The sequence below is a fragment of the Osmia bicornis genome, chromosome 1 (genome assembly GCF_907164935.1).
Source record: "Osmia bicornis bicornis chromosome 1, iOsmBic2.1, whole genome shotgun sequence".
Classification (NCBI taxonomy): domain Eukaryota; kingdom Metazoa; phylum Arthropoda; class Insecta; order Hymenoptera; family Megachilidae; genus Osmia; species Osmia bicornis.
The window spans coordinates 7,651,533-7,671,406 of record NC_060216.1 but is presented as its reverse complement, the minus strand read 5'-3'; the positions used below and the strand labels follow the sequence as shown (position 1 = coordinate 7,671,406).

Below are 19,874 nucleotides of genomic sequence, written 5' to 3'. Positions count from 1 at the left end.
AAAAGTATAGATAGCGGCAAGTAAATTAACGATTTTTCTGTTAACCCTTTGACTGTTATGAACGGATATATGCGTCAGGTGAAAGCTGGCAGAAAGCTGCCGACTATGGACGCAGATATGCGTACATTCTAATTATAATGAAATAAAAGTTATCAACGCATATTACTAATTACACACCATATGTTATCGGATTATAATGATGTGATAAAACATTGAAAAAGAAAAAAATAAACTGAGAAATTAAATTAAAATTAATTTTAAAAAAGTGGTAAGTGTTATTGACTTGATTCTTATTTTGTACACGCAGGACGTTCAAGCCTAGAGTACTCAGTCAAAGGGTTAACACGTTCGATATACTCTGAATGTTTTCTTCATGCCACGCTATATTTTTGCTATTAGAGAGTTCGCAATCGCGCACGCGATATCGCGTGACCAAATCTCTAGCCGTTAACGTCTTCAAGTCATCTGTCAGAGAACGTGTTTAGCTAACGATTTTGTTCGTATAATGCAAACAACATCATTTGCACTCAATTATCGAATCGAGGAAGAAGCGTTGAATAATTTAGGAAACATTTCAACCGAATCCAACCATACGTTTATTCTTGATGGCTCGTTTGGTGTGCACTCGGTCTAACGCGCACGCTCGAGGACTCAGCTTTGAAAAAGCGAACGATGCGCGCAACGGCTGCTGCAATTTTAATTCGGCATAAAGCCGAACGTACGTTTCTCGAAATTGCGGTGTTTAATTGCGATCAACCGTGTAATGACCGGCAGCGGTCAATTAACACTTCGGAAGGGGCGCGCGTGCGCGATAACGCTCCGAACGAATCAGCGGGTTTACGTGTTGCTGTTGAACCGATGCGATGGTACGCGCGTGCACGTTACACGCGAAGTAGACGCCTGAAATTGGCGTTTTTGTTTTCCGATATCAATTTCGGAGCGACGACGAGGGGCTTTTAATTGGAAGCGGCGATGCTTGGTCGGCGCAACGGTGGCGACGTCGCTGATGGCGATCGAATCGTTTGTCGACAGTAATGGAACGCGATAAATGCAAGTAAATCTCGATGCACGAGGTAGGAGAGAGATTCGTTAGCTTTTTTCCCGATCAGTATGGCCGATCCGAAAATTAACTCTCAAACGTGGACAGAGAATGATGGATCTCCCTCGTGTCTTCGAGACAAGTTCAATGACCCTCACAATGGACATTATTTGGAGTCCCAAACGAGTAACAATAAATATGCCCACGAGTCATTATTGTTTCCCGCCATTTTCTTCGATGTCTCTACGCAACGCTAAACTGCGCACTTGAAGTGATAATAATATGGAAACATCGTGTAATCTATTGTTAAATGATTTAAATGTTTCTCTTTAGAAGCTTTGACACCAATGTTTCGAAATAATCAATTATAATTAACTCATGAGTGCTTTCAAAATACGTACTCTAGCGACGATTCAATTATCGTCAGACAAAAGCGAGAAAGCAATGTAAAAACATGCAAAGAAAGGTGATTTAAAATACCTTTGTCGTTCTCATCGAAGGTTGTTGCTTCCCGCGGCAATACAACAGCTGCCCTCGATGGCTTCCTAATCGATGATTCTGGAAGTGGTTATATTTCACTGCACATATTCTATTACGATGTTTCAATTTGATTGATTGATCGTAAGAGAAACGAACATCGTTCGACCCACACGTGAAACAACTTCTATCCACCACGGCTTTGAACTGTTCGCGTAGAAAAATGACAAACACTGACGTCTGTCCCTCTGGCGCGAGAACACTGAACTAGAGGATCAACATTCGAACGGTAACGTATCATAGAGATTGTGACCTTATCTTCTAATCCTCTACGGTTACTTACTTCCTACCACTTGCTACCAGTTAAATAAACTATCGTAAGTACTTGTATAAACATAAACAAAAAGATTTAATAGTAATTTTAATATTTCAATTACGTATTAATAAGCTTCGAGACAATTTTATAAATTAATGTACCGTAGGAAAAATTGATATGTCGGTACAGTACACCAATGTCAGATCGAAAAAGTTAATAAAAATTATATGCAAGATTAAAAAAGTACGGTTAAAAAAGCGTTGAAGAAGAAAAGAAAAATGAAGCGGAAGGTAGTCTAGTTGAGCCGTGATTCGCGTTTTACGTGCAATTTCGATGATAAACGATCGAGCGTCCGAGATAAATTGGTTAAAATTAAACTCTGGCAGAAACTAACAAAGGAGAAGGGCGGGTGGAGAAAGGGTGACGAGAATGGTGGTAGGTATGGGGATGAAGAGTAGAATGGGGAATGGGCAAACAGAGCGCAATTAACGTGCGACCATTAAATATGTACGCGAGTTACTGCGCCACGATCGCGTGGGTGTGTATGTATGTGTGCGGGCCAGCGCAAATGCATTGGCTATCGAACGCTCGCGCGCCACTACCGATCTCTTCTTGCTGCCTGTTAGCACAGCCGCTTGATTAGCTCCGCCATATTTACATATCATTAGCCGAGTGTTTGTCCGAGTCGGGAGCACCCCTCTTGCATCCCCGTTGTCCGTCAATATGCGAAATAAAAGTTATTACGTCGCTTAACCTTTGTGCAGGCACCCGGATACTCATCGAAGCTTTAATACTTGAAATTTTTATTCTGAAAACATAAATCGCCATAAATGTACCAAGAAATACCTAATGATATCAATGACGATAGCCTGCAGAAGGGTTGAAGTCCCGCGTCGACAAAAATGATGTATTAATTTATATCCTAGTATCAGGTAATTCCATAAGTAGTATCGTAATTATTTCTTGCATTTTACAACTTGTTGTATATATTTCAGTTTCACTTTATTCATAAAAATACGAATTTCGATCTTAATCTCGTTGCCTACATTGCATAACAATTTCTTTTTTTTCTTTCTTTTATTCGTTTTATGCGCTACTCAAATAGTATATTGGACAAGCTGGCGGTAACGACCGCGCGAGAAAAAACGAAAACGATAATAAATAGATTAACGAACTCGACTCGTTTAATTAACGCGAAACGTTCGATCGGAGAAATTATCTTGACGGGACAACATTGTGATTAGTTGCTACTGTTATAAATCTTAAACGTTCGGTACAATCTAATCGATGAAAGACATCCTGTCTAATGTAGCCGATGAAAGATTTCGTGAATACTGCTACATTAAATTTATCAAACGAAATGCTTACCAATTTAGTAAATAATATATGGCTAAAAATAATAACGTTTTTATTCTTAGAAACATTTACCTCGATGTAAAAAATGTTAAAACGAAAAAAAAAAGAAGATTCTTTCGCACTTGATTCGTAAGAAACTCTATTCTGAATCGCAAAATTAAGATAAAGACGTTGCTTCGACAACGTATTATCTACTACATTAACGTACACGCAACCTTAACTTCTAAATTTTTTCGATTACGGTAACGCGTTTTGATTATCTTTTCCTCTTCCGCTTCTTCGTTCTCCTTAATTTCAATATGGCGACATCCGAATCAGTCTATTGAGTCGTACACGTTTCACGAAGCTTATCCATAGAAATTATTGTAAAAAGTACCGTTTTTAAATTACTATTAAGGCAGTATGGTAATATGACTCGACGCAGGCTTTCGACCGAAGCCTTTTTATACCTTGTCACAGATCGTCCAGTATCTGTCGGATATGTGCGTGTTTCCTATTCATCGGGATTACGAATATCAACGAAACACAACGTTTAAAGCTCATAAAACTCAGCGAAACAAAGACATAAATAATTCTATGCGCAATCGAAGTGGTACGAATTTAATCAGAGATAACGCTGAAAATACGAAACTCTGTAACACTATACAAATGAAACGGTTCATTGGAAGAAATTCAAAGTTGGTCCACGCGTCTCGCGAACTACCACGAATAGATCGAAGAACAATTGAATGAACAACGATTAATAAATAAACGAACATACAACATAGTTAATAGAAATTGCGAAACAACGATGCTTCTCATCCTAACAGTTTTGAAACACAATGGTATTTGATTACCATCGTTATCGTAATTTTATAGTCGGTACAGCGATATACAAACGATTGCATTGCTTTCCAAGGCAGTAAAAAGAAAGTAGGAACTGCCCCGAGAGAGGTTCTGTAACGATTACGAGAATACCTAATATACCTTTTGTTCATTTCGATATCCTAAAGGTAAGTAACAAACTCAAATGCAGTATTGATCATGTACGAATACCTCTGAAAAGTAACTCTAGATCTAAAGAGTTTTCTTAAACACAATGCACTTCACACACACAAAAAAAAAATCTCAGCGTTTAAAAAATAATAATAAGTTTCCGTGTCAAAAAGAAGAAAAAGAAAGAAATTCTAGCAATGAGCATAATCAGCATATGTTGACACTGCGTTCTAACTAACTCTAGCAAGTGGCAGCATTGCTGCAACCAGTTTCCCGCATAGCCGATTCAAATTGTTCGAGCACCTGCATGCTCTCCGGGGATACAGCATTAATGCCCAAACGTTCCTTGTATGTGTTATCGGATAATCGACGCCGAGAATACTTGAGAGAGTTGTCCATCGCTTGTTCCGGAGTATCGCTGTCACTTGTGCTGCTACTTCGGCTGCAACTGGTTGAACGTCTGCCACTGGATAAGTCTTGTCTCTCGGAATCAGCCTTATCATCAGGAACTGAGACCTCGTTACGAAGCTCCAAGAAATTGCTTTGTGCGTTACGCAGAGACTCCGTATCATGCAGATCCCTCTGACTCTGCGATACAATTTCTGTCAGAGACGCGATATGCGACGGAAACGGCGTACCAGTCACCGTGTTATCCTTCTCCTCAAAGTCTGATTCGCAATCCATTAAGAAATACTTGTTGTTGCTACGTTTACGTTTATACGTGATAACATCGTTCGATCTAGAGAAGTTCGATACGGAATCAAAGCATTCTGTGCTCTTACCCGTGTTATCGTTCTTCTCACCCAGCTTCTCTATAACTGCTGCTGGCAGCCAATTATTTCGCTCGGCTTCTCGAAGAGCAAAATCATCCTCGAAAATACCGAGCGACGAGGATGTTTTGTTATCGTACTCGTGGCTGTTCGATTCTTCGTCCGCGATTTCAGTAACTTCAAGCTCGTTCCTTTCGGCAACGTTACTCCTTTTGTATACTAGCTTTGCTCTAGATGGCGCTGGTATATGCGCTTCTTCCAATTTCACGTGCTCGAAGAATTTTGTGAGGGCACCGCGCTGCAATTGGGCCGAGGATTCGTTTCGTTCGCTTGATTCCAACTGGTAGTCCTGACGATGCAACTGCTGCCGATTGAGTGAGGTGGTATCTTTGTCACCTGTGCCAATGTCTCGTGGCTCTCGAGAATTATCGGTGACGATATAGGACTTGTTATGGCTTGTGAACAGTGAGTGGAGAAGACTACCGGCTCTTGGCCTGTACTTGGGACGACCACCGAAGAGGCTGGCTGCCTCCTCTGGTTCCGTTGATTTTGCGATTTGTAACTGTTTATCGGATTCTGTATTATCGTAGGAAGGCAGTAGGATTTCTGTGGCTTTGACAGATCGCAGCTGATTAACACCGAATTTGTTTCTTGGCTGTTTGGCTCGGGACTTTCTACCGTTGAACGTCGATCGCTCCAACTGATATTCGGCGGTGATGGAGAGATTCTCTGAATCGATGATTCGATTGAGTGCGGGTACTGCGCGATTTGTTTGCTTCTTGCGGTTACGACTGACGGAGTCGGACAACTGCTTACCAACGAGCAGTGAGGTGTGGGCGACAGAGATTTCCGTCTGAACGCGAGGCTTGTAGCTTGGTGCGATTGGCAGCTTATAGTTGAACATTGTTGCGTGACTTTGGTCTTCGATAGGCAGAATTGCCCTTCTTGCTGGTTCTGTGATTTTCTTGACGATAAGGTATGACTGATGCTTGTCGGATTGAGAACTGGTGAGTGGTGGTAGCGGATAGGCGTAGGACACTTGAGGTTCTGTCCTGTCGATATAGGTGATGTTCGATCGAGGCAATTGATTGAGGACGATGGAGGAGTAGGGCACGCTGTTTTCTCGTTCGATGCTGATGGCTGAAGAAGGCCCGACATCCGGCTGGTTGATGGTTGTTGCGGAGACACTGTTCGAGGAGAGTGGGATGAGGAAGGTCGAGGCAGGAAGTTGACCGATCCCAATGGAGCTGGAGAATCCCCGCTTTTTCTGAGCTGCATCAGCTTTATGAAGTCCACAAGACGTTTTATAGATCTCTGCGTCTTCTCTTGTTTTCCTAATAATTCCTGGCGCGTGCGCTGTTGTAGCTGTTAAAAGAAAAATTAAACGATTATTTATATATGCTGTTACCACTATGAAATGCAACATAATAATCAGCGTCGATTGTCTATTTGAAAATATCAGGACAAAGATGCACATGCTCTTAGTACACGTAAGTATAATTTATCGAAGAAACTAATTTTGACCATCTCCCATCAATTTCGTATACGAACACACGCTAATTTCGATTTGAAACATTTCTGTTACACAGATATCTTCTTTAGTGTACACTATTCGACAACGAACTAAGTGCGCTAACACGAAATACATAAGCAGTACATAATTGAAATTGAAGAAATATAAACGAAATATTTAAAACACTGACATTTGAACTATACGTGAAGGAAGCATCGTGCATTCCGTATTTTCACGGATTAACGAACAAATAGTGCGTTCGTGATCCGCTTAAGAAACTAAATTTATATACGCATATAAGCTCTACAGTAATGATATTGACAGAAACTATATAAAATATCAAAGAAATCGATTTTTGTATCAAACAAAAGAAGACCAATAATAAGTTTCGTTATAAAAAGATCAACGTATTTCTGAAAAACAATATCGAAAATGAAAAATAAAAATGTAGAGATTTTGCAGGTTCTCACTGATGAAAAAACAAAAGATGTAAAATATTTACGAACAATTTCATCAACTGAACAGCATTCCAAATGAAAAAAAAAAGATTTGTGAATTTCTTTCTACGCAGGCCACAGGACGAACCTGAAGGGACTGGCCGAGTAGTTGTGAGCGTTTTTCCAACTCGTAAACCTGCAATCTCAGATCCGAGTTTCGCTCGCGCAGCTCATATCTTTCTCTCTCTTTCTCCTCTGCAAGATATTTCGCGTTCAATACACGTTGCTTTTTTGAGCCCTATTACTGACGATCGACCAAAAAGTTCTTCTTAATTGCAAATTCTTCTGCTGTATTCGAGGAGCCGGTCTCACTCGCGACACTTCTTCCGGCAGGCTGCTCTCTCGTTTATTCTCTCTGTGTGCTTACGCTCAATAAAGTCTGCGGCAACGCTGCGATACCTCGTTGCACGTTAAATCTAGAAATTGTGGACCCATGTTACACAATTTCCTGCTTTACTTTCAAACACAACTTGTCTGCATTATCTACAAGTACTTTTTTCCATCTTACTGCTCGCGCAAAAGAGTTTTTTTCTCTGCTGCGTAAATTAAAAAATTAGGTGCACGTTAACTTTTGGTTATCGAATATAACCAAAAGAGAGTTACTATCATTTAATTATCATTAATATTTGGTATCTAATTAATGATAAATCGCAAATAAATCGAATAGTCCCGGACGGTGCCGCCGCGAAATGAGATAAGCGTGCCACGAACATTCATCAAAGCTAGTGTCTGCAGGAAACAAGAACTTTTTTGTCAATCACACGATCAACATTACAACAGGAAGAAATCCTTTGAAAAACCAAGGACGATTTACCGAATTCTTCGTCCTTCTTAAACGACGAGCTTCGTCCGTCTTCCTCCTCGTCCGCCTCGTCGCCGTCTTCGATTTCTTCCTCGTCCAGTAAAGCGCATTTGGGGCATATTCTTTGCGGTGCCGGTGATATGGAGTGACAAGACACGTGATAATTGGATGCGCAATTTTCACACACCGTGAGCGTACCTGTTACAACATACAATGCATTGTTGTATGAGTATCTTGATTCTAACAAAATATCATTATGTCCGAACGCATTGAAATCTATGAGTCATACATATCGTACGATTATATACCTGGATTTCTACAACTTATACAGACTGCTGAATCACTACTAATCCTCTCGATAGTTAAGCTGGATGGTAAGCCAGGTATATGAACCGCCTTGTTGCCGATCGACTGAACAGACTTAACAGTGGGCACGGTGGGCAATTGAATCTGACCGGGACCATTTTCAACCTTGCTTTTGTTCGGGAAAACTTTACTTTCCGTTACACTTCGAAGAATATTCGGTCGGGTGGTAGACTTTTGAACTGGAATCAAAGATTTCAACACAGCTTTTGATGCTGGAGGTGAAGTTGATTTTGGTGGTGCAACTTTCACTGGAGGAGGCGACGGTCCGTTCAAACGTGCCGTTGTTTGTCGAGTTTGAGGAACATTTCCAGATTGCAGGTACGAGTGTCTTTTTCGTTTCTGAGATGAATAAAAATACAATAAACTCACATGATATATGAAACTATACAATATATGAAAATTTCGATAAAATATTTACCGTTGGCAGTTCTAAATTAGAATAGACAAAGTGCGGATTAGCCGTGCTACGACGTTTCCTTTCGGCCCTTTTGTTTTGCAATTCAGAACATGTCGCGGTGGTAATCAAACCGAGGGCATTTAAGAAATTAATTTTTTCCATTGATTCAGCTTTGGATTCCTTCTCTGATTCTTCTTTTTCAGATTTCTCGTTAGAGTTCTCGTCCATGGAGACCTCGATAACGTCATCCTCGCCGGAAATCGTTTCAACCGACCTGGACCGTTCCCTGTAATCAAGTATTCGTTATCATAAATTTTATAAAAAGAACTGGTATCGTTAACACGGATTGATACAACTATAACTTACTTCGGTGGTACGGTGTCCTGCGTGGGCGAAGGGACATCGCCGTTCCTAACGATCTCCTCGTAGTCCTCTTTCGAGCTCTTCGTGCTAAAATCATTGCTGACGGTCTTGCATTTCCTTTCATTGTTGTTCGTAATATGATTATTGTTGTTCAAGCCGAGCAACGACGCGATGGAAACTTTCGCCCCGTTCGCGTTCTGCGCTTTGAATGTTTCGACCTCCTTGCGCAGCCGCTGGACAACTTGCTTCTGCGTATTCAGATTGAAAACTATCAGCCTGAGCTTCGGTCAATGACGATCGTAGAAAACTTTCTTGGCAGACTGTGCGCGTATGCGTGTTGCTGATCGTTTAATACGAATGCGTGTCGTTAAGCGATGAGCAGAATGTATTCTTAGAGGATGCACTGTCCTACAAATCAAGTAAATATTTTCCGTCCGACAAAAGAGCAAATTATTATCGGTTCAGATTTATATTCTGCCAAGAAAATTTTCATACTGTACGAATACGCTTTTCTCATTTGTTTGTTGTCCTCAAAGATTCTTAGTAAATAACAGAAAAAAGAATAGGATTCCGAGAAACATTGGCCGACTTAACTCTAAGAAACCCTCGTATTCAAGTTTACTTTAACTCTTGTATCTCATAAAAGTTTCGTTGTAAATCATCCCCCGTCCAATTAACGTTGCGCAAGAACTAAAGAAGAACAAAGAATGTGTTCCTGTTACGTTCGCGAGCGCGAAAAATTCGCGTTATTTCGCGGTTGCTTCCTTAATAATCTCGTTCAAAGATATTCCGGACGACTCGTCCGCGAATATATAAAAGATCTTGGCGGCAGCGGCGGTGATGGTGGTGGTGTCGAGGAACTTGCGGAACTTTTCGCAAGTAAACGTTTAACTCGATAATGCAATGAACAACGGTTGAAGGGAACGCGATCGGGTTGAAAGGAGCGCCGGAAAGGTATGAAAGGACAAAGAAGAAACAATGTATCAAGGTGGAGGAAGGATAAAGAGAAAAGGAAAAAGGGGAGGGAAAAAATGCGGAGATCTCGTAAAGAGCTGAAAACGTTTCTGCGGGACATTTTATTGATTGAACCCCTCCGCCTCTGCCCCTACTCTGTTTCCTTTTCACCCAAGTTCCATTCGCTCTCTCTTTCTAACTCTCTCCCTGTCTCATTCTCCCCTTTTGCCACCCTTACCACCCACTCCCACTCGATATATCTCTGTATACACAGCTCTCTCTCTCTCTCTCTGTCTTTTTCCATTTCTATCCGTTTACGTATCTCCTTTGCTCCGGTGGCAATCTACCTGGATCGGTCGTTTATTGTCGACGGATGAAAAGAAACGAAGAAAAACAAGCAGGAGGGAAAGCGAAGTCGCGGGGAAGAAGTTAGAAGAAAACACGATGGGAATAAAGAAGGAGAAGAGGGAGAAGAGGGATCGTTGTCGACGGGATTATCGCGAAAATGTTTAGAAGAGGATGCTGTGCGATAGGAAAGCGCATCTACCGGAACCTCCTCGGGGCAGAGTTCGCCCCGCTATCGATCCTTCGCGTCGATTCGCGAATCCGGAAAAGAAACGCGGTCTTATACATTTTATAATACGCAAGAGGAGCGCGTACGGTTCGACGAAAAGCGTTTCTTGCACGTTTGGAAATTTAATCGCCACGAAAGTTTCCGTTAATCACGCGCAACTACAAAAGCTGTTCGACCAACTTTCGTCACGCTGATAATGCTTCATGTATGTATGTATGTAGTCTAGTCGTTTCCGTTCTGAAGCGTGCATTAAAGGGTTTTTCTACGTTCAGCTTACGTTTTACATCTCTATTAGGAAAGACGATATTGTTAGTATATAATGGACGAGAGAGAAAAACGGGGTTATTATAATGTAACAGCTTCGATAATGCGACGAGTAAACTTATGAAAGACGAGTAAGAAAGAGGATATTCGCGGATGATAACGTACAGGGTATCTGTTTGCGTCTATCCACCACGCGATCGACAAAGTTTGGAAAGGTGGTCGATAAACTCGCTCAACGAGTTCGCTATTTAATTATAACTGTGCGTTACTCGTTCCAGCGAACATCGCGCGAAGAAATGGCGAGCACGGAGGCGAGCTGTCGATACAGAATCTAACGATTCGATAATGTTTGGGAAATTTTCGGTGAACGCCGTTTCGAAAACTAACCGGTCGCGTTATAGTTGTTCAATTTCCGAACTCGTACCCTAACTCCTTTAAAATATTCTTCTTACTCGCTGCGGCTATCGATTAACCGATATTTTATTTGCTTCGAAGCAAGGACCACCTTTGTTCTCGAAGAAATTGCTTCGATTTTAGATTACCCCCCGATACGATTCGATATCGATGGGATAATTTCACGATAAAATCTTTTCGGTTCGTGCGGAGAGATAACAAGGGGACGTCCAAGAACAAACCTGCCCTGGATCATAACGAAAGAGTGGAGGAGCTCGAGGAAATAAATTCTCAACTTACCTGGCATCTTCCCAACGACACGATGTGCAAGTGAATCTTTTGTATCTGACCAAGGATGTCCGTATTCTGCAAAGTAAGGGAAATAATTTGGCGTTAAACTAACGATTTCTTTTCTATTTATAGATCGCTGTCTATAGGTCTTCTTCATTTCAATGCGGAATAAAAACAGAGGACCAAAATTACCCAAAATGATCGCGTACGTTCTGTTTATCGGAGTTTCCAATTTTCAAAGTTTCACCGATCTACATTTGCTTGGATAATCAGAATTCTAATGTTCGCCTAACTTTTCGCGTTATCTCAGCATCGCAAAGGATACATCTATCGCGTTTAATAGAATTATGACACAACAACATGGGAAACGATCATTTACGTACACGAGACTGCAATCGACGCAATAATGACCACAGTCTAATGACAATTATATGAATGCAATGAACAATATGAAAGACTAAAAAAGAATCGGGAAACGAGAAAAACAAATTCGACCTACAAAGTGTTAACAATTAACATTATTTTCGAAGAATATATCACAGATCAATTGTAATGCCAAAAATATAACTGATATCGAGACAGTTTTCCCTGGATGCTCGATACGAGAAACATTGTTATTACGGTGTTACCCATCACGTCACGAGCTTTTACCCATTTACGCCTTCACGTGTTTACCAAATCCAAATCGATCCGTGAGATTAGCAAATGTAAACGACTTACGTTTGGGTCATCCTTCAGTTTGCCCACGCAGATCTGTAAAACAAGAAGAAAATTCAGAGTTAATAACATTGTCGAACCGTTTGAAACGTTTGCGTTAGAATATCGTAGAAGCTTTCGAAACGTGACCACTTTGTTCCGCGACGCAATAATGCAATTATCCTAATACATTGATCCGTTGTATCGAACAAAATGAACCAACATCAAATATTTTAGATCTAACGGATCTCTCCCCGGTCTCGGTACGTTTCTTAGATCTTAACGATAGTTTAATCCTAGAAAAACTAAAGGAATGTAATTTTACTTTGAATAGTAAACAAAAAAAAGCTTCGTATAGCCGTTCGATGAGAATCCCATTGACCGTAAAAAATATAATCGTGTAAAAAATAAAACACAACGTGTATAGATTTATTTATATACCAATACATTATTAAAAGAAACGTGTGTGAAATATATAATACACGTCATTTCTAGAGATTTTTCTCGTGTATGAAAACATGCTACAAGGAGGAAATGTTTGAAATTCGCGAGAAACAATATCGCCGCACACCTGTCGTTCGACAATCGACGTGTAATTCAAATGCCCATCGAGCGAGAACAGGTTTGTCCTATCCGGTTAACAAATAACGTTGCGCCGTGCATGAATATTGATTTATTTATTTAACTTGATAAATTCGCGATAAACTATTCGACGATTAACTCGAGCAATAACTGTAAATATATTATATGAAAATAGAACAATTGAACGGTTATGAGAAATTAAATAAAGGACAGATATCGAGTTGTATCGATCGATTGAAAATATTCGATTTCGATGAGAGTTGGATGGAACAAGGTCGGTAGAACAGGGCAGAGCGACGATTGCGCGCCGACAAACTTTCCCCCGGTACGTATCCCTCTAGCGTTCTTACTAGTTAATAAAAGTTCCTTTGAATATGGCCGAAACAGGTAGACGGTAGTATACGCGATTCGATATCGGTTTACACTTATATACCATGGAATACCTTGAACCTTTAGACATTTATAATGTAAAGATTTCCGACGATACCGAACGAACGCTAACAAAGGATTTCCAATAAGGGTCGTTGCTAGAACGTTCGACTTAACTTTCATATATCTATTTGGAATTACCGTAATTTTGAAAGGTTTTTATTATAGGTACATACCTGATAATAAATACGAAAGAATAATAGAAAAACGTGGTTAGAAAATAAACAGGAAGAAATTTTAGAAAAATAATGAAACATGGCAAAAGACGATTAGTTTGTATATAAAAAAAAGTACACAGTATATGATATAATGAAATTGAAATTTATGCTTTGGAAGAAAGAAGGAATTAGATAAAGACAAAAGTAATCGGGGGAAAAGAGAAAGAACGTAAGAAAGAGTGTAGAAGTATGTACAGAAGTTAGAGGTAGAAGAGGGAAAGAGAGGGAGATAAATCGAACAAGTGAGTAACTGAATGAACGAACGAGCGGGAGAGAGAGGGAAGGAGACAAAATGTTGGTTCTCAAAGTCATGCGACGCATCGGTCGAAGCACTCTACTAACAAAGGTTAAGGTCTGAACACTCGTTCACCTTCGAGTTTATATGATTCGTAAAAAAAATAGAAATGTTCAATGTAAAAGCCCGTACCATGATTGAAAATGAACAAAAGTTCCTTTAGAACTTGTTACGCTTCTTTCACTTTCGATAACATATAACATTACTCTGATGCAGCCAAAGAAGAAATTACAAATGTCCAATACGAGTGAAAGGAAGGTTGAGACAGTTTTAAGAAATCGAAGGGACATGTATGCCAGGCTAATAATTCAGTTTCAACTCGTATCATTAATTAAAATCATTATTTCACAGTATTTCCGAAAATTTACATCGAGTTAGAAGTTCCGTAAATATAGTATAGGAGGTGTGCATTTATGCACGCGCGCGCGTGATTGATGCGTACATGCGTTCATACACGCATTCTGCATGAAAATGCCAAAGAAACTGAATCACAAATGGCATTTATAGGAGAAAAAGCTTTATCATGCGTTTAGTTTTTGTTTACTTTGCGATACTTTCCCCGAAACAAAGTTACATCCGGAAGTTAAAACTTCTCGAAAAGTTTTCCACTTTACAAGTCGATTATCTATCGAACACGGTATCTCGATTTTTTAATCGATAGGCAACTGCGTGCTGAAGGAAATTAAAAAAAGAAGAGACATTTGTCGATGAAAGAATAATTCGTTAAATTGTTCGCTCGCTTGCTCGTTCGTTCGGTTTCGTACTCTCAATCTTTAAATCGTTATCGACATACATGCACGGTTGCGAGACTCACCTGATGATCGCGTATGGCATTTTTCAGCTTATTTTGCACGCTGAGTATTTCTTCCTGCAAACTCTTCGATATCTCCATAGTTTTATATCGAGATTATTCGTTTTTCCTCCCTGTTCAAAAATCCGGCCGATTTTAGCGAGAGAAGAGGAGGACGGGAAACCCCTCCTCCCTCTCACTCTCACTCTCCCACTAAATTGTCGAGAGCAGCGGTATACGCTCTGATCAACCGCACGCACGGCGCGCACCAGCCACTAACTCTTCGAGCCACCGCAACGACACTTGACCGTTTTAACTTAGGAAAACCGGGCAGGTAAAAATGTTACAGACACATTTCGTCGCTTCGTTACGTGTGTACATATGCACACCCTTATTTCACGACACCAACCCGATGAAACAACGTCGTGAAACCGCGCACCAAAGTGAATTGTTCGCTCATCAACGAGCGTCTGTGCTGCCACCAGCACTGTTGCCTCCGTACACGGACGTGCCAAGTTGCTCGAGATCCCCCGACACCCCTGGCCCTTTCCCGCTATCCTTTTCTCTTTCTCCCTCTAACACCCTTCTTCGTTCCTCCCGTAGCACTGTATGCCCAGGGATCCGACGCGCTCCTTGAAAGCAAGTTTTCGCGCCAAGCTATACAACCGGTATCTCTGCCACGCGGAACGACTCTTTAATTTCTATTACAATTTTGTAGTACGAATTGTTCATTTACGCCGAATCACCACTAGGAACTATGTTTACAAACTTCTGGAAGCACAATGAGCTCAAAGAAAACATTTCCTTGAAACAAATCTTTTACGATAGTGAACGTTGGTAATGACGACGATAGTGGCGCCACATATTTGCGATTACGAAACGAAACGCCGTTCACGATAGGAGAGTAGCGTGCTTGCTCCCTCGAAGCCCAAAGACGCGTTTCGGAATTTCTGCGCATTTGAAGACACGTCTTAATATGGCTGCACTTATTGGGCACATTATGTTAAATTAATATTTATATTCCGTTATTTACCTCCATTTCTTTTTACACCCTGCTGAAACAGAATTATTTCAATGAACACATTAAATTTTATACTGTGATTATTTTTTTTATTCTTGTATATTAACAAACAAAAATTAAGTATGCGTTTCATTAGAAATTAACGTATTGGAATGCTTATTTAAAGTTTAAAATTTATAGAATAAACGAATACTTAAGATTTATTTTATATTGTAAGTAGGAAAAAAGTATGCTATAAACAACGTTACATGTGTAATTCTGATTTCTTTATAAACTATTAATTCATATTATTTTTTTAATTAATTGCGCTTGTGATAATAAATGATTAAATGTGTAAACTGGCATTTGTATCTATAAAAGATATAAATACATACATAGAGAAATGCAATGTTTAAATCGATCATCTGCACGCGATAATACATCACGTGATCATTCATCATATTCCGACATTATAGGCTAGTTTAATAAATACACAACGATATAACGAATTTCTTTTAATTCATGAAATCGTATCTCGATCAGACAAAAATCCATCTTAACTTGCATATAAACAAGTTATTAACGTAATTAGTTTATCAATTTCTTTTACGTTCTGAACTTTTTCTCAGAGTTTTCTTTATAAGAACCTACCTAGAAGTCTAAAGTTTAAAAATATCGGACAATGTACTATACTAGCAATAGTTTCTATTGAATTTTAAAATATATTTCAACTTTAATTAATTGTTCTATTAATTAATAATTGGGCTTGTACGTGTTCGGTAATTGCAAATTATGAAACTATGTAAGTTTTTAATATTTTTACGTAATCTCTGTTATTTAAGTATAATTACATATATATTGTGATGAGTGAAAATGAACAATTGGTTTAAATTAATTGTTTACAGAAGACAATATTATGTTCAAACTAAACAAAGTTATCTGTACGTTTACAGTGATTGTTTGATTCGAACATATTTTAATATCAATTTTGTTACCTTATTGCTGCATGTGGAGTGAGAAATATGTCTACATCACATACACATTGCATAAAATAGAACTAAAATTATTATAATTTTGTCGTTTAACCTTTTAAGATTTAGTTTGTTCGTTGGATACATAATACAAGCATGGTTAAAACTGCGCGTGCGCAAACTTCGGAAAATTGTGTGCTAGTGTTCAACTTTATGCAAATTCTTATGTACTGTAATCGCATATATCGTTGTAAATGTGTCGAATTAATCTTACTTAACTTATATATGGTTTCAAACTCAATACGGTAAATATTATGGTTCCACTTCTTTTATGTTTGAATTGTAAAAGACTTCTATATCGCATCTTCTAATTAGGTTAGGTATAAGGTTATATTGCAATTTTTTTCCTGTCTATCGAACGAATAAATTTCTATGTACTCCTTGCTGTATTAATTAATATTTAATTGTATATATTCATGTATATGTAATACACCTTAATTTAAATTTTTTTATATTTGGGGTAGTAATTTCGATTCTTATGTAATCAATTATTATTATATATTTACATATATAAAATTTACTCGATCTTTTTATTACTTTATGAACTAAGTGACACTTGGATTTAAAATTTAAAAAATGTAACTGAATATTTTGAAACAAACAGAAACAGGTAATAGTTGATTTTCTTATCTTGTCTTTCATAAAAATGTTTAAGTGGCTGATTTAGAAAAGTATGTTTACAAAAATGGCTGGCAAGAGGTCTGCATCTACAGAATTAAATCACGATAATTGGGATAAAGGAGAATGTCCAGAAGAGGCAGGAACATTTAAAAAAGCAGCTGATGATGTTCTTGAAAAAAGAGTTGTAAAAAGAGCTAAACGCCGTTTACAATCTGGAGAAGTAAATAATTTGTTATTTTTACAATTTTTATCTTAAAATAGGCATGTATTTTTTTTCCTACATATTTTTCAGGATGGTACCAGAAGCGCATTTGGTACATTTACAGGTTTTAAAACATCACCTACATCTAATGCTTCATTATTCACTTTCTTAGCCAGTAGTAATACTAATACTAATGATGCATCTTCAAAAACAAACACAAATATCAGTAAACCTACAAATAATGAAGCTCCTAAAAGCAGTGAAAATGGAACAAATAAAAAGGAAAGCTCAGAAATACAAACATCCTCGAGCACATCTATAAGTAAAAAAAGTATTTCTGACCAAGAAGATCAAAATAAAGTTAAAAAGTCCTCTGAGTATTTTGCTAAGTTAAAGGGATTAAATGAAAGTGTGGCACAGTGGATTAAAACACATGTTGATGCAAATCCTTTTTGCATTTTAACACCTATTTTTAAGGATTATGAAAGATATCTTAAAGAAATTGAATCTAAACATGCAACTGAAGTGGAAAAAACATTCCATACATCAGAACAAGCGCAGCCTGTCCATACTAATGATAGTAAGGATGCTGCAAATACTGAAAAGAAACTAGATAGTACCGCGTTCAGTGGAGCAAATACAAAATCTCCTGTGAGCACGACAGAATGGAAATCTGAAAAATCAATTTTTGGCAATATTAATACAGGTTCAAAGTCTATATTTGGTAAATCAGAACATATTATAGATAGCAATAAATCGATGTTTAGTAGTACAGACCAAACTTCAGATACACCTAAATCTGTATTTGGTAACATTGATCAGAAAGCTGCCACTAAAAGTATATTTGGAAATATGAATTATGAAAAGAATCCATTTTTGAGTAAATCCTCAACATTACCAGATAATAAATCAGATGAACAGGAGTCAAAAACAGACGCAAAATCTACCACTACCAGCACATTTTCTACAACAAATACTAATACGTTTTGTTTTGGTCAAAGTTCCACTACCACTAATACATCAACTGGTTTCAGTTTCGGAAGGTAATTTATTTAAATTTGTTGACTGATTTACAGAATAAATAGTTAAAGTATTATAATAACGTTCTTATTTATAGCGCTAAGCCCTTTACATTTGGAGCTCAAGCTGTAAAGCCACAAGAATCTGAGGAAAATGAAGAAAAGGAGGATGAAGATGATGAACCACCAAAAGTAGACTTTAAACCAGTAACAGAAGAAGGTGCCATATATCAACAAAGGTATCATCTTCAATATATTATAGTTATAACATGAATATACGTTAATTTAAAATTAATACTTGTTTATGATAAAATTGATTTTTGTATTGTATTACAGGTGTAAAGTTTTTGTTAAAAAAGATGGTAACTTTACTGAGAGAGGTATCGGTTGTTTGTTTTTAAAGCCGACACCAAATGATAAAACACAGCTATTAGTTCGCGCCGAAACGGCGTTGGGAAATTTATTGCTCAATACTTTATTAACCGAAAGTATTCCAACAAAACGTATGAGCAAAAATACAATAATGTTAGTTTGTTTACCATTACCAGAATCAACACCACCCCCCGTACCCGTCTTGTTAAGAGTAAAAACAAATGAAGACGCTGATGCATTATTCGAAGCACTTAATAAACATAAAAAATAAAGAAAAAAGTAAGAATGATAATTGATGAAATAACATAATGCGGAAAACAACGTAATGAAATCGAGTTGAACAGTGACTGACGATTTTTTTTAAATCACATAATTTTGTTGTTACTCACATTGGTTATAATATTTTTATCCTGAATATTTAATATTAAAATAACATGTAAAATAGAGGTAAATGAAGTTGAATACTTTCTATTTTTCATTGCTTAAAGGGATGTTATGACATCATTACGATTAGTAATGTTAATATACGAATGTCTAATTAATAAATAAACACGAATAAAATTTAGAATAATTCAGATACATTATTTGGAAAATCTATTGAAAGTACTTGAAAAATGACAAGTATATGTATAATCACTTAATTGTATATACTAGCTTGAAATTTTTTTATTATTGCATCTGGTAAACATAAGAGTCATAACATCAAATTTAATTCTAAGAAATTACGTTATATTTAGAATTTATATTTTGTTTTTTAAAATTACATGGTTTTCTGGAAGCGTATTTTCGCTCAATAAACGTTTCGTTATCAAATGTTATTAGCATCCAAATTACGAAAATTAATTGGTGTAAACAGAATGTAAGGAAACATAATTATTGTAATTTACATTCCTGTAGTTTTAAAACACTCATATCCTAAATTTATATGAAATTTTGGCGATACAAAAAAAGCAAATTCTTTAACACAATTGTTACAAATGCTTGAAAGCCACTTCCGACAAACAATAAAAATTAAAAATCACTTTATTTTTGAATATGATAAATATTTACGTTCCTATATTTACAACTTACTAAATTAAACTAGAACTCACCTGCCCCTCCTTTATTAGTTAAAGTCCGCCTAATGTTGAAAATAATCTTTCTATTAATTTTACAAACTTAATATACATTCATTATCACTATATATAATGTTCTTGTAAATATGTTTATAGTCACAAAGTTAATTTTGTATTTTGATTTCTATGAACAACTTCTTTCATCAAAAATATTGTA

At 37.7% G+C, this 19,874-nt stretch overlaps 3 protein-coding genes across 4 annotated transcripts in view; 1 reads left to right on the top strand and 2 right to left on the bottom strand.

Moving 5' to 3' along the window:
• LOC114875472 (LIM domain only protein 3-like) overlaps positions 1–1,775 on the bottom strand; it is a 70,407-nt gene extending 68,632 nt beyond the window's left edge. The window contains exon 1 of the mRNA XM_029185788.2: positions 1,520–1,775. The gene's annotated coding sequence lies outside the window, so the exon portion shown is untranslated. The remainder of the gene's footprint in view (positions 1–1,519) is intronic.
• Positions 1,776–2,812: 1,037 nt separating this feature from the next.
• On the bottom strand, positions 2,813–16,437 carry LOC114875468. Of its 2 annotated transcripts, none has more exons than XM_046287972.1 (10): positions 16,353–16,437; positions 15,391–15,409; positions 14,382–15,307; positions 12,068–12,100; positions 11,357–11,422; positions 8,875–9,119; positions 8,530–8,794; positions 8,054–8,450; positions 7,758–7,943; positions 2,813–6,298 (listed from the first exon to the last, which is right to left on the bottom strand). In XM_046287972.1, exons 3-10 carry the CDS (start codon positions 14,457–14,459, stop codon positions 4,404–4,406), a joined length of 3,165 nt encoding a protein of 1,054 aa, XP_046143928.1. In that variant the 5' UTR covers positions 14,460–15,307; positions 15,391–15,409; positions 16,353–16,437; the 3' UTR covers positions 2,813–4,403. The 2 variants fall into 2 exon arrangements, with proteins under 2 accessions (XP_046143928.1, XP_029041610.1); XM_029185777.2 differs by having other exon boundaries at positions 15,391–15,412; positions 16,353–16,434.
• A 58-nt stretch (positions 16,438–16,495) lies between these two features.
• LOC114875471 (nuclear pore complex protein Nup50) lies at positions 16,496–19,628 on the top strand. The gene is made up of 5 exons (XM_029185786.2): positions 16,496–16,633; positions 17,044–17,229; positions 17,302–18,254; positions 18,329–18,469; positions 18,567–19,628. The coding sequence occupies exons 2-5, from the start codon at positions 17,062–17,064 to the stop codon at positions 18,871–18,873; spliced, it is 1,569 nt and encodes a 522-aa protein (XP_029041619.2). The 5' UTR covers positions 16,496–16,633; positions 17,044–17,061; the 3' UTR covers positions 18,874–19,628.
• The last annotated feature ends 246 nt before the right edge of the window (positions 19,629–19,874 follow it).